Below are 21,345 nucleotides of genomic sequence, written 5' to 3' on the forward strand. Positions count from 1 at the left end.
AGCCATATAGATGGCTATCTTAAATGGGAGCAGATGGAGGGAAATCAAGGTAATTAGCATTGATTTCTTTTTTTCTTTTTTTGAATGGCTAGAATAGGAATTTAGTTCAGACTGGCTTGAAAATGAATTATAAATGTCCTGGTGGATGTTCATGCAAAATTCTCATCTGCTGATGCTGTGAATATATAAGTTGTGTTTACTGCCTTTTTATTTTATTTTAATTTTTTAGGTGGTTTTGAGAAAATTGATTGATGGAGTGTGGTTGGATGCAAACCTATCAAAGACAGTCATGTTAGAATCATAGTTATTTTGGGGTGAGTTGGAAGAAACCACGAGAGTCATCTAGTCCAACCCCCTGCGATTCAGGAATCTTTGCCCAACATGGAACATAACATGGCAGTTATTTTGTATGCCTCAATGATAAGGCTGCAATCCTGTACACACTTACCTAAAAGTACGTCCCATTAAGTACAGGAGTCCTGTTAAATACAGTGGCGCCTTGGGTTAAGGACTTAATTCGTTCCGGAGGTCTGTTCTTAACCTGAAACTGTTCTTAACCTGAGACATCACTTTAGCTAATGGAGCCTCCTGCTGCCGCCGCGCCGCCGGATCACGATTTCTGTTCTCATCCTGAAGCAAAGTTCTTAACCTGGGGTACTATTTCTGGGTTAGCGGAGTCTGTAACCTGAAGCATATGTAACCCGAGGTATCACTGTACTGATATGAGACTTACTTCCCTAGGTGACTCATATACAGTACCTGAAAAACCACCTGCTCTATTCACCTGATTGGACAGGCATGATAGATGCCCTTTTTAGAGTGCCACAGTTCTCCATGATGCGGTGATTTGTGAGAGGACCTTCTCAGTATTGGCACCCCACCTCTAAGTTGTGAGAAATGCCAATATTGTTGCAGTTTTGATGCTAGCTAAAAACATGTCTATTCTGCCAAGCATTTGGCTAAACTGATGCACCTCGTTTGTCTGAGGCAGTTATGTTAGTATATTGCCTGGTTGTTGTTTTTTTTGCATTGAATTGTATTTAAATGAAATATTATGTCATTGTATTTTAATGTTGTTTCTTTTGCTGGGGTTATGTGAACAAAGCAGCGTGGGTTGTAAATAATTTAAATAAAAAACAAAAACAAAATATATAATAAAGAGACCACAAGGTCAGGTTATAAAGCAGATAGTCTTATATTAAAAAACACACCCAAACCAGGGCTTTATAATATCAAATACTCAGTCTCCTCTGATCTATTTCTAGATCCAGGGTGTGTGTGTGTGTGTGTGTGTGTGTGTGTGTGTGTGTGTGTAAAATATGGGATATGGCTGTTCCCAGATGGATTGGCAACCTAGATAATGCAAGATTCTCCCCATGAGAATGAGATGGAGGGGATAAATATAAAGAGACTAAAAAGTATAGCCTGCTTCATCTTTTTTGTTTTGTTTTCATTGTCGCGAAGAAGAAATGTAGCCTAGATGTTGAATAATTAACAAGAGCAAGTTAGTGTTAATCAGTTGCTGTAATAAAAATGCAAAATGTACGAGGGAAGAAAATGAGACACTGTGGTAAATGCCCTGTTCTGGCTTATTTGGGAAAGTGCAATGTTTAGAGTTTGGTGCAATGCCTGTGAATGTGTGCACATGCAGTTATGTGTATATTATTAGAAGTGAAGATGACACTCTTCCCTACCACCACACACAGACCAACAAAGATTGTAGCAAACTGATACCAAAGCAAAACACGGAGGCAAGTTTTTCTGAATAGGAAGATTTTGGCATTCAAGGAAATCGTTACATACATAGTTTCAATGCTGTATTGTTTTCCATACTTGGTTTCAATCAGACTCCATGATTTCATATAAGGCCTTGTCCATATCTGCTAAGATCTCCTGTGCATGTAGCTTGAGTTCCTTGAGCCACCCAACCAATTTATGGGTCATTAGCACAGAGATAGCCAACATGGTGCCCTCCCACTGTTGTTCAACTCTGACTCCAATCAGCCTCAGCCAGCATGGTTAATGCTGGGAGGGATGATGGAAGTTGCAGTCCAACATCAACTGGAGGGTTTCACTTTGGCTACACTCACACTGGGAGAAATAACAGGAATATTTTGAGTGGTGTTCAGCTGCATTTTACTCACAGTAGACCCAATTAAATCAAAAGCCCTAACTAGTTATGTTCACTAAGTTTTAAAATGTCTATTATATTGTGCTTGTAGAAGCCAGTGTAAAGACAATGAGGCATTTCCCGCTGTCCTCCCCCCAACACCTGCCACAAATCCAGCCCATATGTTGAGCCCACATGTTGTCATCACAGAGACAGAACTCAACTAAATGGACCAATGATTTGACAAACTATAAGAAAGCATCATTTGTTCAGATATATTTACCCATGGTGAACAAACAGCCTATACTCCCAGACAGGCATAGGCAAACTCGGCCTTCCATATTTTTTGGGACTACAGCTCCCATCATCCCTAACTAACAGGACCAGTGGTCAGGGATGATGGGAGTTGTAGTCCCTAAACATCTGAAGGGCCAAGTTTGCCTATGCCTGCTCCAGGACATTCCACTTTTAATGCACCTAATGTGCTAGGACTCATTGAACCCCTGGCATAGAAAACTAGTTGCAGGCTTACGCTCCACCTCAGAACAAGTCCTTCCAGGTACAGTATTTGCATACCAACAGCGCCTGCTAAAGTTTCTCAAAAATGAGTAATGACATCAAATTATATGCTTGGCCAAAGCAGATATATACATGAAAGCAACAGCTTAAAGTGGCAGTTCATTAGATGTTTAGTTGGCCATACTGAATCTTGAAGCATAGGTCAGCTGCCCATGTTGATGGCCAAGCATAAATTGGGCATGGAAAACCTTGGCTACTGTGTAATTGCTTTGAGAAAGTTGCAGTGCTTCCTCACTCGGACTTCTAACTCCATTAGAAAGCCAACATAAACACTTCACCCTCTGCTTATTTCTCACAGGGGTAATGCGTCAAAATTATGGGCTTAATCATTATTAATTCCTTTGATATTTATCAATTGCACTAGCATTAATCATGATAAACACCTCTGGTATTAATGTGGATGTCATTAGTATAGCACTTCAAGTTTTTCTACTGCTGCTCAGCCTTCATTAACTGGACCATTAGTTACAAGGTGTTACCTTTTGCGTAAACAACTCCATGTTTCCTGTGGTGTGTGTGTGCATGTGTGTGTGTGTATTTTAAGCCTTGCAGTTTTTCATGACCTTTATATGATGCAGTAGGGTGGATTGGATATATCACACATATACTGTGAGTTCTCATGGTATCCATGTGAGAGCAATGAGTGAAATTGCTACGCTGAATCTGGAGCAGCTTCTCAAGTCAATCCACCACCTGATCACCATTTTAATATGTTTGCCATGTGGTTAGTGAAAATATATAGCACCAAATCAATCTCAGAGTGGCCTCAGGGAGAGAGATTACAAGACTCATTCCAGCCACATGGAAATGTTCTTAGTGGAACATTAAAGAGGCAATGAAGGCTTAAGCTGGTGATTTGTTTGGAATGATAGAGGAGTGGTATGAGGAATCATACTACTCCTTTAACATTGCTGAAGTTGTTTTATAGTGAGTGTAGCCATTGGTCCATGGAGTATACTGTTCATTTGCCTGCTTTGAATGGCAGTGGCTCTCTAGACTCTCAAGCAGAGCTTAACTGGAAATGCCCACAACTGAACCTGGAGCTGTCACTTAACTGTGTAACACATGAATTCTCATCCATGCAGGTGGAATACATTGTCATACATAAAGCAGAATCTTGCGACCTCTTGGGATAAGAGGTTTACTTTGATTTATTTTTTTCCATGAGACTAGTGTCCAGTTAATTAGATCAATGTTGTGTTTTCCTTGATTGGGAAATAAGCATATGGGGGGGGGGGGTGAGAGTGGAGAAGCCAAAACTCCACAAAATGCAAAAAGTATAGTCTGTGGCATTTCCATATACAACTCAAATGTATGCAAGACCATTCACAACAGCAACGGCAATAGAGGGAGAGGAAACTCTGGTCCTGATTGAGGCTGAACCTAATGGAATGGTACCCTTCACATCAACATGAAAATGTCATGGGAGACTGAACTGCTCTCCTTGTTCTTTATGTAGCTGATAAAGTGGCTCTAGTATCCAAAGGCTTTTACCTCAATAAATTGGTTAGGCTTTAGGGCAAGGATGGGAAACCTCCTCCAGTTTGAAGGCCACATTTCCTCATGTGTCACTTCCTGGCAGTCCCCTGTCAATGGAATGCAGGACCAGAGCCAAAAGTGGGCAGAAGAACAGATATGACAGCAGCCAGACAAAAGCATTTGAGAGAGCAAAGTTGGGCTGGGAAGGGTTGCAGCTTAGTAATTAGACATGGCTTGGGTACAGTCTTGAGGGCCCTGTAGAGAGGCTTGGAGTGCTGCATTTTGCTCCTGAATCCTGACATTCACCACCCATGCCTTAAGGCAGGCATGGCCAAACTTGTTTTGGGACTACAACTCCCACCATGCCTAGCTAACAGGACCAATGGTCAGGGATGATGGGAATTGTAGTCCCAAAACATCTGGAGGGCCAAGTTTGGCCATGCCTGCCTTAAGGTATCACAAGACTGTCTCTCTACCTCCCCCCCCCCAATTTCCTGTAATGGCAACACTGAATTGTATAATACAGTCTTCCACCTTTACCGCAATACCACCTCTGCAATTCTCAGGATGTCTGAATTATAGAGCAATTTGACTGGCTACTTCATGGTGTCCCACTTAAATGGGCTTATATACCTCTGGCCTGTGAACTGCCCTCTAGAGAAGATGAAGGTCTAGATCAAGCGCCCTGTCTCTCATTTCCTTTACTGCACCAAAGGAATTCAGCGTTTGGCTCTTTCTGGACAAATATGCATACATAATCTTCCTTTGAAAGCTGACAGCTACTCTGAGCCATTATGCCTTCAAAATCTCTCTGCATGTAATGCAGATATCCTACTCCCAGAGCTTGCATGTTGGACTTTGAGAGGTATTTATCTCCCCAGGAACTCTGTTTAATTTAATATTGGATTCTGTTGCTAATGTCTGTAAGAGTCCTCAGAAGGCTATATTTATAGATGTAGCTCCTTCACTGGCTGTGTCCTGCTTCCAGGCCGTGAGGGATGGGCAGTCATATAGCTCTCATTAACAGTAATATGTTTGGCAGTTTGGAATGAATGGACAAGGCTCATGGCTTTTATGGCACCATGCAGACTCTTGGAATGGGCTGTTTTTAGAGGAGACAAGATTATTGAATTTATGGCAACTCTCTAGCCTCTTCTCACTTGACTGAAGATGTTGCGCGAAGGCCTTTCTTATATATATTTTCAGCAGGATTTTTTTTTTTTAAAAATTGTTTTCTCTGCGTGTACTGGAGCTCTCCTTCTCATCTTGAATATCATTGTTCTTTCTTGCAGGCTGTGACCTCATGAACCATGGCATCTTGGCTCTTGTCAGCTCCATTGGCTGTACGTCAGCAGGATCCCTCCAGTCCTTGGCAGATGCTATGCACATCCCTCACCTCTTCATACAGCGGTCAACGGCTGGGACTCCAAGGAGTGGCTGTGGGACCACCAGGAGCAACAGGAATGATGACTACACACTCTTTGTACGCCCACCTGTCTACATCAATGATGTTATCTTGAGGGTGGTGACAGAATATGCCTGGCAGAAGTTCATCATTTTCTATGATAGCGAGTACGGTAAGTGTTTACTCTGTCTCTCTTTGTGTATGTAAGGGGTAATTGTTATCATCAAATCTGTGTAATACTATTAAACGCAATTGCATTAAGATCCTTAAAATCTTCCACTAGATTACATCCCTCTCTAAGCATTTTATGACAGCATTAGCATTTCACATAATCCTTAGAATTAAAAATGTAAAAAAACAAAAACCCACAGCCCTTTGCATTTTCTGAAAGCCATAAACTTTTATGGCTTTCCTTGATAATTCCTTTGATAAGTGCCAAATGGAGTAGCTAAGGGTATTTTTTTTCCCCATATGTGATGCTAAGAAAGCATTTTGGGTGCCTTTTATTTGATTTTCTAACTTAGAAAAATAGCCATCCTGTGTGAATGATTCTGCCTTTGTTTTGGAATATCTACATATTATGCCCATATGGGTTTATTGTACTCCATCTTCACTGTCTCCATAGCTCAGCCTGTGTTTTGTCTTGAGGTAAGCTTGCAACCAGCTGTAACAGAGATAAATATTCCCTTTTTTATTTTTAACACCTGTATTTCAAAATATAATGATTACATTGAAAAAAATAAGAAGAGCATTCCCCCACTCATATCATGTCACGTATGAATGTTGTTCAGACAGGAACAGTCTGCAAGAAAAAATGAATCAACATCCCAGCCAAACCAGGTTATTTTTTAACTTTCCTCTTTAGAGCCAATTTAAAATAAAGTTGACAAAAGTACAAAATGACCCAACTTTCATCTAGCTCCCATCTTTGCAGTATTTATGAAGTGTCTTTGTGTCAGTATGAGGAAATTGACTTTAAAGTGTCAATTTAGATGGCAGTATATGTGATGTAAAAGGGATACAGGTGGCGCTGTGGGTTAAACCACAGAGCCTAGGACTTGCCGATCAGAAGGTTGGTGGTTTGAATCCCTGTGATGGTGTGAGCTCCCGTTGCTCGGTCCCTGCTCCTGCCAACCTAGCAGTTTGAAAGCACGTCAAAGTGCAAGTAGATAAATAGGTACCGCTCTGGTGGGAAGGTAAATGGCATTTCCGTGCACTGCTCTGGTTTGCCAGAAGCGGCTTAGTCACGCTGGCCACATGACCCAGAAGCAGTACACCGGCTCCCTCGGCCAATAAAGCGAAATGAGCGCCGCAACCCCAGAGTCGGTCACGACTGGACCTAATGGTCAGGGGTCCCTTTACCCTTTACCTTTATATATGATGTAGTCGGAGATGGGGACTTGTGGCCTTCCAGATGTTATTGGACTACAACATTCATCATCCCCAGCCAGGCTGACAAATGGTCATAGATGATGGGAGTTGTAGATGAGCAACATCTGGAGAGCAGCAGGTTTGCTGTAGTTATCTTCAAACTTTGTATTGCTTGAAGCTGGGCGGCAAATCTGCTTCTTACCCTAGGCATTGTTATCAATTTGGTGGCTCTTCTGGCATTATCTGATTCCATTAAAAAGATGGAAGAAGATAAAATATAGAAAGGAGCAGGATCCTGCTGCTTTGCTACTTTATATTGTAATTTTAAGCTGGTATAAACTTTGAGAACCATTAAAATTCCTGGTCATGATATTATGACAGGATACATCAGTCAAGCATGCTGTTCTGTCCTGGCTGCAATTGGTTTTTTATTTTGTTTTTATAATTGTAACTATTTCATCTGTTTTTTATATTTGGACAGTGTATTGTTCTAACCTGACCTGGGTCCTTATGGTGAAGGGTGGTTAAGAAATCTTTTGAATAAAATTAATAGGGAGGTAGGAACTGTACATGTGGTTCACTGATTACTTCATACTTAAATTAATACATGTAGGGTGTCAGTATATATAAGCAAATCATTGGTGTCACATAGCTAAGCAACAGAGCTCACATATTTTCATCACAAGAATCCAATATTGCTCAACCAATCTACACCGACTCTATCATTTGAAAGGTCTGAGTGGTAGGAATGCTTTGTTTAACAAGACTTACATACCAAGATGGAGTGATGGTAACATTCGAAAGAAATACCTAAAGTAGAAAAAAACCACATTCTTGTTCAACTTCTGACATAAGATAAAATAGTCACATGGAGTCCCCTTGCCAGCTATACAACCCATCAATGTCATTCCAGCCAAGCCTGGGTGGATACTGGTCTCCCAGGAGCCTGTCAGTGCCTCTACTCATATTGCTAGGAAGAGAGCCACAGTGAATTCATTGTGAAATGCTTCCCTTCTGAAGATTAAAGCTTGTGGTACTGAAGCTCATTCAGATAATGGAAATAACGATAACAAGTATTATTGAGAATGGACCCTGAGTGTTTTACTGAATAAGGCACAACAACTCATCAAATGCATAGCTACAATACAGTGGTACCTCAGTTTACATACGCTTCAGGTTACATACGCTTCAGGTTAAAGACTCCGCTAACCCAGAAATAGTGCTTCAGGTTAATAAATTTGCTTCAGGATGAGAACAGAAATCGGGCTCCAGTGATGTGGCAGCAGCAGGAGGCCCCATTAGCTAAAGTGGTGCTTCAGGTTAAGAAGAGTTTCAGGTTAAGTACGGCCCTCCGGAACGAATTAAGTACTTAACCCGAGGTACCACTGTATGTGCACATTGACCCCTGTTGATCTCACTGAACCTGAATTCCAGGTTAAAATAACATTAGGAAGGGACTGTTTGCACAGATTTTATCATAATGGGACTTATTTTTATTTTATTTATATCCCACCTTTCCTCCCAGAAGCCCAAGGTGGCATACTTGGTTCTCCTGTCCAGCTTTCCCCCTCAAAAGAACCTTGTAAGATGGGTTAGACTGAAATACAGCAACTGGCCCAAAATCACCCAGTGTGCTTCATGCCAGAGTGGTGAATTGAACCCTAGACTTCCAGGGACATCATTGGGAAAAGAAAAGGCTAAGGAGTAAACCCTACGCAAATCTGGAGTGGAGTCCCCAAAACGGTTGGATGGCGTCTTGTACACCTCTGTCTGGCAATACCTGCAGCCAAGCTGGTTCCAAATGAATTGCTCTGCTTTCCTTTTAGACCATGTCAGCGACGCCAATAGGGGGGTCTTGTCATCTGGGCAGTGCAGGGCCTTTATACACACTGCCCAGGCTTGTACCTTGGAGAGATCACTGTGGTGCTACTAATACAGCAAAAACAATGCTGGAGGCAGGAGTTATGAGCTACCAGTCTCTACAGCAACAGCAAGAACTGTGATTCTCTGGCAGTTTGACTTCAACCCCAGTGGTTGAAACCCCATTGTCTTTTGAGGCAGGTGGTTGCCTACAACAATTTGTTAGTTGAGCGCCAGTGTGGTGTAGTGGTTAAGAGCGATAGACTTGTAATCTGGGGGAACCGGGTTCGCGTCCCCGCTCCTCCACATGCAGCTGCTGGGTGACCTTGGGCTAGTCACACTTCTCTGAAGTATATCAGCCTCACTCACCTGACAGAGTGTTTGTTGTGGGGGAGGAAGGGAAAGGAGAATGTTAGCCGCTTTGAGACTCCTTCGGGTAGTGATAAAGCGGGATATCAAACCCAAACTCTTCTTCTAATACAGGGCAGTTTCTATGTGTCTTACAATCATGTTTACAAACACACACTACTCTTTTTTAAAAAAATACGCACACCAATGGCTATCAAAATTTAACAGCAAATCGATACCTAAAACAACAGCAGCTGTAACAGAAAGCAAGCAAACAAAAACCTTATCAGCAGCCCTCAGAGACACTGCTATAAAGCCTTAACACAGCTGGATCATATTCCATCAAACGCTTGGGGGAGGAAATTCTTTTCCTGGCACCAAAAAGATGGCAGTGTTTTGTTTTTAAAGTGAACATTGTTAGACTGAATTACATATTGGTAATAAGAAGACTTGTGTTTACATTTCCTTTATTAGAAATAATGCACCTTCTTTGCTCACGTTATTTAATTTCTCAGTTTTAAAGAAAATACTTAGCTGGCATTACTGAAATTATTCCCAGCAATATTCTTGCTGCATGAGGAAAATAAGCTTTTTGGTGTTTACAGTGAATCTCACTACAATAAAACTGGGCTTGCATCCAGAATAAATATTATGCTCATCCAAATACCTCACATTATACAAAGGTACTGCATTCATTTGCATATCCATTTATCAATGTCATAGGTTTTAAGTTCAATACACTGGAATTGCATTTGACTTTTATCTTGTCTATCAGTGATTGCCTTTCATTAGAGAAGTGATGGGGCCTAATTTATATTTGGAATTATGTATTTCTGCAGTGCAAAGTGTTATTTGCATTCTGTTCTGCTTAGTAAAATAGCAAAAAGTCTGTCTGAATGCAACTGGACCTATTCATTTGATTTATTAAGGGGGCAAAAGAGAACAGTTCTTATTATTTCTGGTTGATAGAAGACTCCAGTCTACTTAAAATTATCTTGCCAGCAAAGAAAATAGAAGCCTTCGAAAGATGTTATTATTTCCATATAAGTCCTAATTAGCTGGCTGAAAGGGAAATGATTCTGAAAGCTCTCTTCAGATCCACATATAAGCAATACCGTCCATTGACAGTGCATTTCAAATGAAACGTTAAATTGTGATGAGTATGGGAAACAAATAAAAACATTTGCCTAATAGAAATTGGAGCATCCATTCTAAATAAGTTAGCATAATAGGATAGGGGTCATCATCATATTGGAGGGAAATGTTTAACGCATCTAACTTTTCAACAAATATTTCCAATATAGTCAGTTTCCGTGTCACACATTAGAACAACACTCCCACCAGATAGTGATGGACTCCAACTCCCATCAGTCCCAGTCAGCATGACCAATGGAAAAGGATGATGATAAGTGGTTTAGCGGCTTAGCGGATCAGCTGATAAGCGGCTTAGCGGCTTAGCGGATCAGCTGTTAAGCGGCTTAGCGGATCAGCTGATAAGCGGCTTAGCAGATCAGCTGTTAAGCGGCTTAGCGGCTTAGGATCAGCTGATAAGCGGTTTAGCGGCTTGGGAAAAAGGGGGGGGAAGGAAAAAAACCGTAGGAACTCGCAAGATATCTTCGTCTTGCGAAGCAAGCCCATAGGAAATTCGTTTTGCGAAGCACCTCCAAAACGGAAAACCCTTTCGTCTAGTGGGTTTTCCGTCTTGCGAGGCATTCGTCTTGCGGGGCACTACTGTAGTCAGAAATCTATTTATATCTCTTTATTTCTGACTTTACAGCACTACAGAAAACATGTCTGATCAGTTCAGACTCCGTCTAGCAAGTCACTCAAACTTCCTTTACAAACGCAACAGGAAGGTCTCATATTACACACAGAGCAAATTCTGGTGAATTGCCCTGTGAACTGACTGTAACATTCTTTCTCACAGTCAGCCACATCATGTTATGTAAACATCGAGCTGGCAGTTTGCAGCTGCGTTGCTCTCATATCGTAACAAGGTTCACTTTCTAAAACCCTGGAGAACCAACCATTGCCAGTTAGTGCATGCAGTTCTGAGCTAGATAGGCCAATGATCTGTCACAGCACAAGGCAACCTCCTAAATAAAAGAAAATCCCTTTCTATTTCTTCAGAATAATTCTTTTTCTGGAGTGTTTACTTTTAAGCCTGCAAAGCCCTGGGCTGAATTGCCATTCAGCCTCTGAAGCTAACTTTTTTAAAATGAAGATTCTCCACAAATATGATTTTGATGAGTGCACATGCATGCATACACACACTTACACATTTCCATTAGTTTCTGTGTCAAATGGCAGTTTGGTAATTCAGCAACCTTCAAATTTTATTACTAGGATTTCACTTCTAACAGTTTGATAATAGTGTCAAAAAAAAAATGCTTTCACCCATATAAAGACATGTTCTTTAACATACCCTTAAGGGCTCATTTTAAATGCAGCAGCTACTCTAAGCAATCTGAGATCCTTTAAAACTGCAATTACTTTCCACACACACAGGGGAGTATAAAGAATGTTAATTATTTTAACTAATCCTTAAAAGAATGATTATAGCACAGCAACCCAGGAAACAACAATATTTTCTGTGACCAATGATTAAAAAATAAAATGATAGAAAAATATTGGTGGTGTGCATATGCAAATATCAAGATATGCGAAAAGGGGTTTAAAAAATTATCCAAAGTAGGGAACCTGCGGCCTTGCAGATGTTGTTGAATAACCAACACTGCCTGCCAGTATGTCCAATAATCAGAGTTGAAATCCAGCAATATGCCACAGGTTCCCTTTTTATGCATCACATAATCTCAGCTCAGTTCCCTGAATGATGAGACGTTCCAGGGATGCATCCAAGTTTGGTTTTCCTTGCCATAAAATGTTTGGTTTAAACCTTGAAATCAAGACCAGTTGATTCCCACCCACCCAGCCCCTTCTCCATGCAGCACATACACACAGAGCCCTAAATTCAGAGATTTCAAACTCTCCAACAAAATACTTCAGACATCTGCCAACATTTAAATCTCTTACAAAACAAAATGTATCTAAAATAATGTAAGATCTGAAAATGCAGCTCTCTTTAGAATCCATGGCAGCAAAGATGTATTAATACACTTCAATCAACACAAAGCAAATCCATTGGGGCGGGGGAATAATTTACTACTTGGTAATCTGTCTTGGGCCACAGTGAGTAGAATCCATCTTATTCCTGTGCTGCAGATTTTTTCCTGAACACATTTTTTTAAGGAAGACTGACTTTTTGGTATTTTTCTCTAACAGACTGCTTGCTTTCTGATTATGCCTGGCAAGAACACAGTTGAATTTGTGCCCTTTGCCAGGGGAGTGAATTCATCATGAAGAAACCAATCAATCATATAAAAAAAGCCTTAATTGTGGGGTTTGTGCCATTTTACTGTCTATGCATTCTACAGGCCTCAGATTCAAAGACAGCCATTATCACGGTTTGAAAACATTTATTTTTAATGTTTTATTGGTGCTAAGACAGGGAAAAGTGATCCATGCATTTGTCAAAAGGTGAAAGAGATAAAATATTTTCCAACACAACCTATTTTGTCTCATTTCTCATTTTCTGTTACGTCGGCTATGTATTATTTTAAATTCTCCTGCCATTTTCCATGCAACATCAAGGGTAGAAAAACTGTGTTCGTCTGCAGTTTTGCTCCTTTATCCTCTTGCCTTCTCTCTTTGCTTCCGGCTTTGCATTCATAAGGTCCTGTGTTTTATCTCTGGCTTGGAAAGGCCACTATCAGTCAGTGTAGACAATACTGAGCTACAGTAGATGGACCAACTGCATCCTTTGTTCCTCTCTGAATGCCTGCATTTGGAGACCAGCAATAACTGCTGAATTTCCTTGTTTAGGAGTCTAATTTGCAGGGTAAAAGTTCAGGAAGATTCCCCCTACTAATAAGAGCACCTTGTTGCTTGATGCTTCTGCAGCCTTCCCCAGCCTGATGGCCTCCAAATGTCAATTTGTAACACTTGTACAGCTTCTAAACGGCTGTTCAAAAATCATTGGCTGCATGGTTTATCATTATAGGAATGAAACTAGGTGAGCCACAGGCTCATGTGCTCTATTCTCTCCTAGCATGGGATCAGAAGTGTCAAATCCCATTTTTTACTAACCACAGTTTGTCTGAACCTGGACAAACTGTGGTTAGCTTTTACTTGATTGAAGCAAGCCAACTTCAAACAATGGTGAACATAACATATGAAGAACCCTGCTGGTTAGGATATGAAGATCCATCCAAACCAGGGTTCCCCACAGTGGCGAGTAGGAAGCCCAAAAGCAGGATGTAGCGACCAGAGAGAAGAGACGGTGGAAGAAGATTGGAAGAAGTTTAAAGAATATTTGAAAAAATATGTTAATATTTAATTCTTATAATAGCTTTGGAAGTTGATATAGGCTGTAGGGTTAGAAGTAAAAAATAGTGTATTTTAAAATAGTGTTATTTGTAAATGATAAAATGTGAAGATTTTTATGGTAAAAGTAAGTGTGATAAAAATGGTTAAAAATTATGATATATGAAACTGCTAAAGATGAGGTAAAATGAAAATCAGATAGGGAGGACTTGGGGAAGCTCACCTAACAATGTTTAGAAAAAATAAGAATAAGAGAAGAATTTGTTTGTATTTCTGTTTGTATTGTTTATTTGTGTTATAAAATGAATAAAAAAAAATTGGGGGGAAAAGCAAGATGTAGATCAGGCATACCCAAACTCGGCCCTCCAGCTGTTTTGGGACTACAATTCCCATGATCCCTGACCACTGGTCCTGTTAGCTAGGGGATGATGGGAGTTGTAGTCCCAAAACATCTGGAGGGCTGAGTTTGGGGATGTCTGATGTAGATGCAAGAAGCCTTCCCTGTTGATGTGCCATACCAACTGGGAGTCAAAGGCATATTGCCTCTATACCTGGAAGTTCATATAGCCATCATATTTCAGATGGCATGTCACAATCATGTTTTTGAATGGATTCTGCTGTTGTACGTCAAAGGCTCTCTGTTATTCTCCATGTAACTTATTCTCCACCTGCAAGCTTGCCCTCCGGGTGATCCAAGTTAAAACAATATAAAACAAATAAACAAGATAGTCTAAAGATGGGAGGATGAGCTGGCCAGTAGTGGAATTGACAAGCAGATTTGGTATCATACACATCTTTAAAAGGTGAAACACAATTTTAATAAAAATCCATAAAGATATCCCATGGCCCTTAATCGTTTGCAAATACTTATAATTTTCCAGGGGCTGTTTGTGGCTGTTTGATGACTGTAATATTCTCTAGGCTGTCTCCAGACTATCTTAAAGCTGTTTATTACTCATTTGGCTTCTTGCCAAGTTCCAACATACTCATTTACTTCACTCTGCCTCCATAAACATATAATTAATACAGTTTATCACTGAACTATTTCCTTGCATTAATTCATATTATTCCACCCCAAAAAAATATAGCAAGATGCATATGCATTTTGCATTTTATTTGTTGCTGCTTTGACCTTTGTCACTGTCTTGCATTGTCTTTGGAAAGTGTTTCTTTTGAAAGAGATGGCTGATCACAGCCAGACTCAGGTTTGGGGGAGCCCTTGGCAAACTCCCCTGCAAAGTTGGCTTCTTTCTGACATGGGTTGACTAGCAATGCTATGATCACCCCTGAATGGAATGATGCGTCCTAAGCCTGCTGTTAATGTCTAGAATGACATTCTAGTCTGGATTCAACATGGTGTTGCCATTGGGTTTGCTAGAATACCATTGATAAACTATGGTTTGTTAGGATGACAATGAGTTCAAATGAGCATTTGAGTCTTGCATTCCTCTCAAGTATGCTTTCTTTAAACAAGCTATGGTTTGAGGTCGGCTTGTTTTCACTAACCACAGTTTAGAGTAACCAAAGCTTGTAGGGTTCAGACAAACTATGGCTATATCAACAATTGAAGCAAAAGCTTCTAAAGGGGTTGCCCTTGCAGTTGTGCCAGAGGGCAAAAGCGGGTTGGGAGATTTTGAATATTGCCTAGGCTTGTTCTCATCACAGTCTTTGCAAATTGTTGCAAATTCCCACTTGCTTTTATTCAGTTTTATTCAATTTTGCTCCATCTGTAAAGGATATACTGAAGGAGCGTCTCCACCCCCATCGTTCTACCTGCACACTGAGGTCCAGTGCTGAGGGCCTTCTGGCGGTTCCCTCACTGCGAGAAGCCAAGTTACAGGGAACCAGGGAGAGGGCCTTATTGGTAGTGGCACCCGCCCTATGGAACACCCTCCCACCGGATGTCAAAGAGAACAGCAACTACCAGACTTGTAGAAGACATCTGAAGGCAGCCCTGTTTAGGGAAGCTTTTAATGTTTGATCCATTACTGTATTTTAATATTTTGTTGGAAGCTGCCCAGAGTGGCTGGGGAAGCCCAGCCTAATGGTGGGGTATAAATAATTTATTATTATTATTATTATTATTATTATTATTATTATTATTATTATTATTTTCAGCAATAACAGAAGCCCATAGGAGGCTTACAAGCAGTATCAGTCAGTGGGGCGGGGCAGTGGCACTTACCTGACCTGTCACCAGAAGCACTGTGGCTTGCTAGAAGCTAGAGGGGCAACACAGCAGCAATGAGATCAGCATGGTGCAAGCACACTGGTGGAGCCAATCTGGTGTTCTTGCCAGTGCATTTGTATCATGTTGGCATTACCAGTGCCTCACCCCTCTCCTTCCTGGCGAGCTAAAGTATTTTTAATGGCTTTGCTGTTGTTGTGCTTATACTGCTGTACACTGTCCTGATATAAAAACTTCTATAAATTAGCTGAAGTGAGACCAGCGATGGGAGGTCAGGTAGGCAACACCACCCCATAGTTGTCTGTTGTTTGCAACAAAGAATACTTATAAAGTAAACTTGAGTTTTGTTTCTCAAATTGTATTGCATTCTGATCAGGAAGTTCAAGTGTGTCTTCAAGAGCTAGTGGAATGGCAATACAAATGAGGCCTCTCGTATTTCAGCAGGGAGGACATTCCACTGATGCCACCTTCCTTTGCTCAATATACAGTGGTACCTCGGGTTACATACGCTTCAGGTTACATACGCTTCAGGTTACAGACTCTGCTAACCCAGAAATATTACCTTGGGTTAAGAACTTTGCTTCAGGATGAGAACAGAAATTGTGTGGTGATGGCACAGCGGCAGCAGGTGGCCCCATTGGCTAAAGTGGTGCTTCAGGTTAAGAACAGTTTCAGGTTAAGATCAGACCTCCAGAACGAATTAAGTTCTTAACCTGAGGTACCACTGTATATGTAACATGAATCTGACCCCGCAAAGCAAGGAGTGAGAAAGTGTATGTCATATATACAATGAAAACTTTTAGCCATTCCCAAAGACAGCTGGTTGACACAGCGCTATTAAAATGAATGAACTTGTGTCGGGAGAATTTCTCTGAATCTCTAAGAGTTAAAACCATAAGCAGTAGAAGGTTTTATGGGTTGAATCGACAGTGTTAAAGCTCCACCAATAAAATCTCCCAAGATAAACTAACATTTAAGCACCATACTAAATAAACCCCATTATAAGCCAGCTTTCCCAGGATATAATGCAGAAGATGGTAGCACCGTTTCAGAAGAGCTCAAACACATATGGTCTTCTACCAATGCTGCTTTTTGATGACCACATTCAAAATACTTAAGAGTTTGTGAATGTCTATTTGTGTGTTCGGAAGACCTTTGAATGTGTCTGTGTATCCTGCTCTGATTTAGCACCTGGCACCATTTGAAACAGCTCACAGAAATAAAATAAATGTCCATCTGTCTTCTACTAGTAAGGAAGCTAGCTGTTTGAATAAAACAAAAGATGTCAGAGAGTACGTAGTATGTATCCATTGCAGAGTCAAGGGAAATAATTAGCATGAATTTTTTTCAGTGCTGTGTGTGCTCCTTGAGAACTTAAGAAAAGCCCTGCTTGATCAGACCAAAGGCGCATCTAAGTAGCATCCTGTTCTCACAGTGGTAATTAGATCTCTATGGGAAGCCCTGAGTGCAACAGTGTTCTCCTTACTTGTGTTCCATCCAATATGTACCATATTTTGGCATATTTGGCATAAAGATATGCCCATGACTGGAAGTTAAGTCAATCTGCCCTTACATAGAATGTGACTATGAATTTGGTATGTGCAAGAAGTAGTGTGTGTGCAGTTGGGACTAAAGATAGCTGCTTTTAGAATATCTCCAGAGCCCCAATTCTACCTACAATAGTTTATGTGAGACTTGGTGAATCTCTGGTGCCTTCAATCTGAAAGTCTGGGACTCCTCTCATCATAAGATATCCTGGCAATATCAAAGTGCACTGCCCTCTTAATCAGCTGTTATTCTTAGATGGAGATGGACAATCTAGGTTTTTTCACCCAGACCCTGTTTACTTAGCTATATTTCTGTTGGTAATGTGTCCAGGGAATCTCCTTCGCTGTCTATTGCTGTTGCCTCAAAGGTAAATAAATTCTGCTCTGGTAATCAAGTTGCTGCTACTGTTCCTTCCTCTCCCATCCCAGCCTGTCTGAGAATATGCTGGCAGAAGAAGCAGAGGCATCCATCAGCCCCATCTATCACTGGCTGATTCCGTTTCGAGTCAAATTTCCAATCAAACTGGGGCGGGGTGGAGTGGTGTGGTGATTGGGTCTGGCTGACACCAGCTCCTAGCAACAACATTAGATCACCCACATGTGGGTGAACTAAGGTTCAACTTAATCAGGACTCAGGCAGATTGTTCCACCTCCACTGTGTTCTACCTGCACTGTCAGAGGAAGTATGCCCTTTGAATGTCAGTTGTTGGGAATCACAAGTGAGGAGAGTGCAGGTTCCTTTGGTAATGTGTGCTGGGAATCTCCTTCGCTGTCTCTTGCTATTGCCTCAAAGGTCACATCTGGTTGGCCACTGTGAGAACAGGATGCTGGTCAAGATGGGGCATTGGCCTGATATAGCAGGCTCTCCCCTTGTTCTTTTTGGGACCCACTCTGTGGTTTGGTTTCATAGAAGTTTCCTCCAGTGGACACATTTTCAAGTGACTTCCCCTCCACCCTTATGGCAAGAGGAGATCATTTTTGCTCATTATTTTAGCATTTTGTAGTTCTTCATAAAAGTGAGATCCACTTTGGATCACTGCAGCTGAAGGAAGCAATTATTGTTACATTTCATTCTTTTTTTTAACATACACAGTGCCTAGAGAAATTATTTTATTGGGTGCCTCATAAATATAACGAGTAAATAAAATAAATATACAATTCACAATAAAATTAAATTATGAAACATAATTGCTACACTGCATGCTGCGGCTGGGAATGGGCCCTCGGTGGCTTGCAGCTGGTGATCAAATTTATAAGTAAACATTCTCATGGAAATATGCACAGCAAGGTCTCCATATTATCTACGGAATTTCTCTGAATCTATTTGAACTATGCCTCCTCAATGTGCAGTTCGGTTCCAGAACGAAGGATCCCTGCTACTGCAGCTATTGCTGTTCAAAGAAGGATGACTGCAGTAGGCTCATAAAGCACTGTTGATAAGAATTTGGACAGCATCATTTGTTAATGCAACAGCTTTCCTCATCAGCAGTGGAAACAAAGGAGTCTTTTGCATAAATCACCCAGGGAAAATTTTGAAGTGTGTTTCCCTTTAACTGAGTTACATGATATTTTCAGGAGTAGTATGAGAAGGAAAAATATGTCTTATGGTATATAAGGACATTTCCTAAAATGTATACTTTGATGACGGATACTTGAATTACACATGCTCAGTGCGTAACTATGGATTTTCTGTTACTTACAGTTTTTTTGTTTTGTAGTTTCCCATTAGGTTTAGAAAAGCCTGAGGAGAATGTGGCAGTGTTTTGTCATCCTTATCAGGGAGCATAGTCCTCCCCAGCCTTTCCTCCAAAGCTGGTCAAGTTCATTGTGAATGTAGACTTATCCATTTGGGAATCATGTACTCATTTTTCTTAAGTTTCGATGAACACATTGCAAGCTCATGGTTGCTCATTTGCTGTCACTGGTGATAGATTGGAAGAAGCCCCAGCTTCCCCTTTGGATGGCTTAGACTTTAAACAGAAAAAAGAGCCATATGGAAAAACAGTGATTGATGACTGCCAACACTGTTGCAGTGCAAACACAAGGCCACAATCCACCACAAGATTATCCGGTGCTTGCACATTTAAATAAACTCTTCTTGCACAGCTCTCATTTATTTCAGTGCAGTTTGCATCATAGAATTTTCCAGCAGGTGTGTCCTAGGTTAATTATTATTGGTATCATGTGATTGATTAGTCCTCCCCTCAACCTTCATAAGTTGCCTCAGAATTAAACACAGAGATTTTCTCCAAAATTCAGAAATAGCTCAAGTTTCTTTTTATGAGTCCATTTGACTCTGGAAGCTAGATTGACATTGTAGCAGCCCTTGGAAAAATTACGACTCCCACGGGCCACTGGGAACTGTCTCTCTTCCATTGGATTGAGTGCTGTTCAGCTGGGCTGCACCAATATTTAATAGGCAGGGGAAAGGAATTTGGAGGACTGGGTGAAGTGGGTGAATGCAAGAATGAGTGGACATTGGGGAATTACCCTGAGCCACAGAATAATTAGGGGACTTGTAAAGCTCATCTGAAAGCCAAAGCAAGATTTACAAGCCCCTTTAGTTTATACTCACGTCACAGTTAGGTAAGCTTCATTGACGTGTCAAGCTAAGCTTTTTCAAACATGTGTGAGACTTTTAATCTCAGAGTTAGTCTCAGGGTCATGGGTTTGAGCCCCACATTGGGCGAAATATTTCTGCACTGCAAGGGGTTGGACTAGTTAACTCTCATTGTCCATTCCAGCTCTATGATTCTATGTCAGGGCTAAATTTTTGGAAGCAAGCGAATGGAACAGCTGGTGGCTCATCAAAGATCAAAGCAGTTTCTAAGCAGTTTGGCATAGGCAGGATGACAAATTACTTAGACAAAGGAGTGAAACTGGAGCCAAAAGTTATATAAGACCAGATCAGACCTATTTGGCTCCTTTGGTCACCTGATCTATTAGGTTGAAAGCAGCAGTTCACCCTTTTTCATACATTGGACATCAAGAATGGTTAGAGAGAGGTGCTTCAGCACCTTGGACAGATCCCAAGGAAAAGAGAACTTGTCCCAACAAATATCCAAATCTGTCTGAAACCATATATTGGAATCTGCCCAGCTATATTTCCTAGACATAACCCATTTCTGAGCAGTAAAGAATGTTAAAAGGACTTTTCTGTGGGGCTAAGCACCCACATACTTTTGTCCGTTCTCCCTTGGTGTGTGGATTTTGGGGGAGCATATGACTTCAGGCGGGTGTTGTCTTGGGGGTCCCACCTTGGGGACCTCCAGTTCAATGAGTTACTGGACTGGGCTATAGCTTGGGGTAAGGACTCAGAGCTGGCAGCTCTTCATCTTGCAACATTGACTGGGCTGATTACTCTGCCTCCTTTCTTTTTGTGTTGGTATCCTGATTACTCTTCATGACTAGGATCATGACAGATAGGACTTAATCCTCCTCTTCTCCTAGTAGCATCAGAGAGACGCATAGGCACCAATTATAGGGGGCCCTGGGGGCACTTTACATAAATTATCTTATTGTAATTCTTAAAATTGTTGTGTTAGAGGAGGTGATAAATATCATACCTATATCACAGATGTGAAGCTAAGATTAAGGCTACCAAGTAAATTCATGGCAGAGGTGAGTTTACACTCACCTCTGTCTGTAACTCTGCCTCTCAGCTACCGTGCTGCACCAATTCTCTTAAACAGATTTAATTTACACTGAGTTGCAGCCCTTGAACTTGCTTTTTTGGGGGAGGGGAGGGACATAAATTCTCCATTTGGGATATAGCTACCTAGATCATCATATACCACCTGGAGGTATTAGATAATCACAGTATTTTTACCTGAAAAGTTCTTCCAATATTTCTGATAACTCTCCTCAGGAGTGCAAGAATAGCCATGTACAGCTATATATTTCAAGGGTTAAAGCAGGAGCATATATTTTTTATGGTGCACTTAAAATCAGGCACATTTGTAGCAGTTCAGATAATTGTGTTGCTTCTTAAATTGGCCTTGAAGTGCCAAAAAGGCCTCTAACAGCACTGATTAGACTGAATTTAATTTCCCTGATTTAGACATTAAATAGGAGC

General features: G+C 41.0%; 1 protein-coding gene across 7 annotated transcripts in view; it reads left to right on the forward strand.

The window, feature by feature from the left end:
* The window catches only part of GRID2 (glutamate ionotropic receptor delta type subunit 2), an 830,074-nt gene that overhangs the window by 444,113 nt on the left and 364,616 nt on the right, over positions 1 to 21,345 (forward strand). For all 7 annotated transcript variants that reach the window (XR_014223025.1, XR_014223026.1, XM_082236355.1 and 4 more), the window contains exon 3: positions 5,461 to 5,745. Coding sequence is in view for 5 of the 7 variants with exons in the window: in XM_082236355.1 (XP_082092481.1) it covers positions 5,461 to 5,745 (285 nt within the window). In the remaining 2 variants the exon portion in view is untranslated. The remainder of the gene's footprint in view (positions 1 to 5,460; positions 5,746 to 21,345) is intronic.

The sequence above is a fragment of the Podarcis vaucheri genome (assembly GCF_965113315.1).
Source record: "Podarcis vaucheri genome assembly, chromosome: 9".
Classification (NCBI taxonomy): Eukaryota; Metazoa; Chordata; class Lepidosauria; order Squamata; family Lacertidae; genus Podarcis; species Podarcis vaucheri.